Source organism: Cyprinodon variegatus, unplaced genomic scaffold (assembly GCF_000732505.1).
Source record: "Cyprinodon variegatus isolate N-32 unplaced genomic scaffold, C_variegatus-1.0 Scaffold328, whole genome shotgun sequence".
Lineage (NCBI taxonomy): Eukaryota > Metazoa > Chordata > Actinopteri > Cyprinodontiformes > Cyprinodontidae > Cyprinodon > Cyprinodon variegatus.
Genome location: NW_015150781.1, coordinates 570,974 through 575,386, shown reverse-complemented (window position 1 = coordinate 575,386; position 4,413 = coordinate 570,974). Strand labels below are relative to the sequence as shown.

The 4,413-nt window shown below is 34.8% G+C and overlaps 1 protein-coding gene across 2 annotated transcripts in view; it reads left to right on the top strand.

Annotated features, from left to right (window-relative positions):
• Positions 1-2,428, top strand: part of pof1b (premature ovarian failure, 1B) — a 48,856-nt gene extending 46,428 nt beyond the window's left edge. Inside the window, exons 11-13 of one of the 2 annotated variants that reach the window (XM_015384988.1) lie at positions 933-1,003; positions 1,159-1,273; positions 1,685-2,428. In XM_015384988.1, the coding sequence (XP_015240474.1) occupies positions 933-1,003; positions 1,159-1,273; positions 1,685-1,690 (192 nt within the window). In that variant the 3' untranslated portion in view covers positions 1,691-2,428. Of the gene's footprint in view, positions 1-932; positions 1,004-1,158; positions 1,274-1,639 lie in introns of both variants that reach the window. The other variant, XM_015384987.1, reaches the window with a different exon arrangement.
• The last annotated feature ends 1,985 nt before the right edge of the window (positions 2,429-4,413 follow it).

The following is a 4,413-nucleotide window of genomic DNA, read 5'->3' as shown; positions in this document are numbered from 1 at the left end:
ATCCAAATAAGTCATTTCTTTCTTAAAATAAGTGCATTTGTTCTTGGATTGAGGAGGTAAAATAAGAAAACAATTGCATTGTCTTATTTCAAGTGCATGTTATCTAATTATCTTATATTAAGAGTAAAAAAAGAGTAAAAAGTACTCATTCGATTGGCAAACTCTCATTTACCTGCTCAAATTAAGGGTAAATACACTTAATTTAAGAACGTTTTACTTATATCTACCGATAGATAATTTTTACGCTGTAAGATGGTATGAACTGTTCTGGTAAAATAAGCCAAAAGAACCTTTATTAACATGAAGCTAAGCTGTAGGAAGATCTATGAACATCCTTGTAGAAAAGGAAACTGGTGTTCCAGCTGCTTCCAGTTGGAACACCAGCTGGAACCCTAACCCGTCTGTGGTGAAGATTTTTGTCTTTGTTGCAACTTGCTGCCACTTATAAAAACACCCTGCAGGTTGCTGAGCAGCTTACAGTGCAGGCAGTGAAACTGACCACCTTAGTGGGAGGTTGCATTTAGAAATGTAACACCTGTGAGCGGGTGGTTTTTTTATTTCAGAGGTTTGCGGCTGCCTTTCCGGTCCAACTGCACTCTGAGGTTTCTCCTTTCTGCTCAATCAGCCGCTTCTTTCTATCAGCCTGGGAAACCATATTTGTTGACATGAGATACCGACGCCAAAGTTTCCCACACTTTAAGTTAATTTGGAAACACATTTGATCCTTGCTGCACTTGGAAATGTCTTTAGAGCTGCACTGAACGATATTTCGTTTTGTATACACTCTGTCTACAAAATGACGATAAAGTTTGTCCAAGTCTAAAAGTCTAAGTCTGTAAATGTTTTTTTAGACTGTGATTAACTGTTATTTATGATGTTAATTCTGCAGCAGTTCTCTTCTGAACATTTCTGACTCTGAGTTCTGACTTCAGGAAATCAGAAAACTGATGATGGAGAGAAACGACAGCTCCAAGAACGTCACCAAGACTATTATCACCAAGAGGTACATCCATGAAGCTGCTGCCTGAATCTGTTCCAGGAGATTCCAGTGGATTACTTTCTAATCATAATTGAATAGATAACTAGAGTTTCATGAGGAGTTTGCCTTTCTCTGAAATAAGCCGTAAAGTGAGACCTGTCCTCTTATTGGCCCTGCAGGTACAGGAACCAGTACCCGATGCTCGGTCTACTGAGCGACGACTACCAGGTCACCTCGCCTGTTAAAGAAGACAAAACTATCGTCATCGAGAGAACTGGAGAGATGTTCAAACAGGTATAATGGCGTAAGGAGACTCTGCACGTTTAGACAACCTAGAACCATCCAGTGACATCACCAGAGCTCATAGACTCCTGTCTTGTCAGAAAAGTGCAAAATAAAAACTGTATTCCCCTCTAACTTATAATTTTTTTTATGTTCTATGCTGTGTAATTCTAAAGTTTTCCGGCTATGAAATCTGATGATATACATCTCCTTAAATCACCTGAGCTGTTTACAGTTTAAGAAATATACATTCAGGAGAAAAAACATGATTAAGATTATAACATATTTTTTTAAAGTTTCCAAAGCTAAGCTACAGCCTTTAGACAGAGAAAAGCAATGATGCAGAATGTAACGACTGTCTGTTTTATTTTAAAACAGGAAATCATTATGTCTCCTTAAAGACACACTGCTTCTCTCCGACAGGAATGATTGAACACAGAGAAGACGCTGAAGCCCCGCCCACAATCCCCCCTCCCCCCTGTGCATGCTCCTCCTCCCCCCCCCGGGCCTCACAGGGTTGGTGGTGGTTGGTTGTTTCCCCCGAATCACAAATATCGGATTATTTGCTACAATTCTATCCAGCTTCATTAATAATAATAATAATATTATTATTGTTTACATGTTTAAAAGCTGCATGAAAAAACAAACATTCCAAATATTTATTGATCCATATAAAATATAAAATGACATCTGGGACCTGGGTAAGATTTTGGTTTATATTTACTAATAAGTTAAAATCAACTCTGTGTAAAAAGGTTTTTACATAGTAATTAATTAATACACTTTATTATCTAATTTATTTTGTTATTGGGAGATCAAAGCCGGATGCAGTTTGCTTTATCAGCTTCAAAGTGAAAATTCACGTTTATTAACAAAGTAGCAAAACATCTGAAGTGGTTTTAGTGAAGAAGGATGAAAGTCAAACAGATTTAGTTGGATAGAGTTAGAGGAAATAGAAGAAGCATAAAATGCATTTTTAAGGAACAATGAATGTTGCATAGATGGTTGGTAGATTCTGCCATATGCAGGCAACCAATTTAAAGTCCAATTCTTTATATGTTGCAGAAAATAAGAAATGTACTAATAGTTACCAATTGTAAATCTTTTTTTTTTTACCCAAATATCTAAACATCAGTGATGGTGTTTAGATTGTAGCCTTATCGAAAACAGAAATTAGAAAAATGGTTTATTCTAATAATTTTATATCAAAATCCTTTGATAAAGACAAAATAATAAACAGAATCAGAGGATTTATAACAAAATATTATTGAAACCTTTTAAAAACCAAATGAGAATAAATAAGCAGAGTTTATGGTTTTTAATTTTTCTGGTTAGTTACTATAAACTTAATTACTTTGGATCCAGAGATTCTGCCGCTGATTAGATAAATTTGTTTTAAAGCGTTCTGCCATCGGAGCACTGCTTGCAGTTTTCTGGCTGATCATCAATCTGTGATAAGTCCAGCATTTTTTCTATAAATAACTAAAATAACTAACAGTTTCAGGGTTAAAATTAAAAACAAAATGTGCTTTGTATGGATGAAAATGACCTAAATGTGAATTTGGTCTTTTTTAACTTCTATATAACGTTAGGGAAGCAAAATATACACAAAGAATGCGAGAGCGAGAGCTGTGACTAATTAATATCTAAGGAATTAATAATCAGGTTATCTGTTCAATTAATTGGAAAATAAGCCGATCAAATAAAAAGGATTTTTTTGAAAATTTTGTTTAAAAAAAGTAATAAGTTCCTTATTTCTGTCTCTGCATGATGAGTTAACCTAAAAAAGCCGTAGCGATATTTTAATCATATCGACGCTTTAAGATTCAGTTGTTTTTAACACATTTGAGCTAAAGAACAAACCAAAAGTCAGGTTCCAGTTGTCCCTAATTCATGTTAATATATAACTACACCACCACCGCCGTGCATTGCCCAGGGGATGAGGAAGTGGATGCTTCCTTTCCATTGCTCTGCTGCATGTAAATATTCACATGTATGAGGAAGGCTTTGCTCAGTAAAAGCTTTGATTAAGGAGCTTCCAATCTTTGATGCTGTTTGATATTTTGTTTTTTCCTCATTGGGTGTTTTTTTTGTGGTAGTTTTACTTTAAGATTTTATATCAATCAAAGGTGCGTGGGTTCTCATGCAGCTTTGATGTGTTTGTATATTACTGTGGGATCGGGGTGTGTAACGTCCGTCATCCATGATGGGACAGACCCGCATGGATGGACATGAATAATGTGGGTGAATGTTGGGATGTATGGAACAGGGGGCATGATATTGGGAGGAATTTAAAATGGTGGAAGAGATCATTTTAAAGCACAATATATAAACTGTAAACTAATATTTCCTGGTTTTCTATAATGATGCTTGTGTTGTTTGTTTTTGTGATTTAGCATGTTTAAGGCTTTGTGTCCATTAGGTGGCAGTCTCCTTCAGCTGCTGAGCTCCAGCATGCAGATTACACTCAATCAGGTTCACAAACCATTGATTTCTGCTTAACAGTCATTCATTTCCACTTTTTGTGAAATGTCTAAATATTGGATTGCTTTCAAAAAAATTCAGTCACAGAATAACTGGGTTAATGTAACCGGGATCCTGTAGAACGGAGGCTGTAATTAATGTTATTCTTCTCCTAATCTCATGCTGTATAGTTCTTATCTTTTGGTTACAGTGACAAATTTGCGAAGCTTTTTTTTTGTACTTTTTTATTAAAAACATAATTCTCCATCTTTCTGCTTTCTCAACTTTTATTAACTTCTAAACACGGTGGGCATTAAGAATTACTCAGCTGTTTTCCCAAACTTAGATATTAAACATCTGGATTTAGTTGTATAATAATTCTATTTTAGTTTTTTATTTCAGGCAGATTTTCAATACTAAACATTTTTTGGAAAACTTCATTTTTTTTATTCAATTTCTCTACATTGATGTGCTCCGTTTTCATCTTTTTGTTATCTGGTCAGCAAATAAAAATATGTAAATATGTGTTGGTTGAAAAATGAAGACCAGATTAACTCTATGTAGCAAAGACAAATGATTCTACACTTTGAGATTTAAATACTTGTGTAATTTATACTCTTTAAAGTTCTGTTATTTCTAATGTTTCTCCTTTTCAGTTAGTGATTAAACAATACATGTAGAGAAGGGAT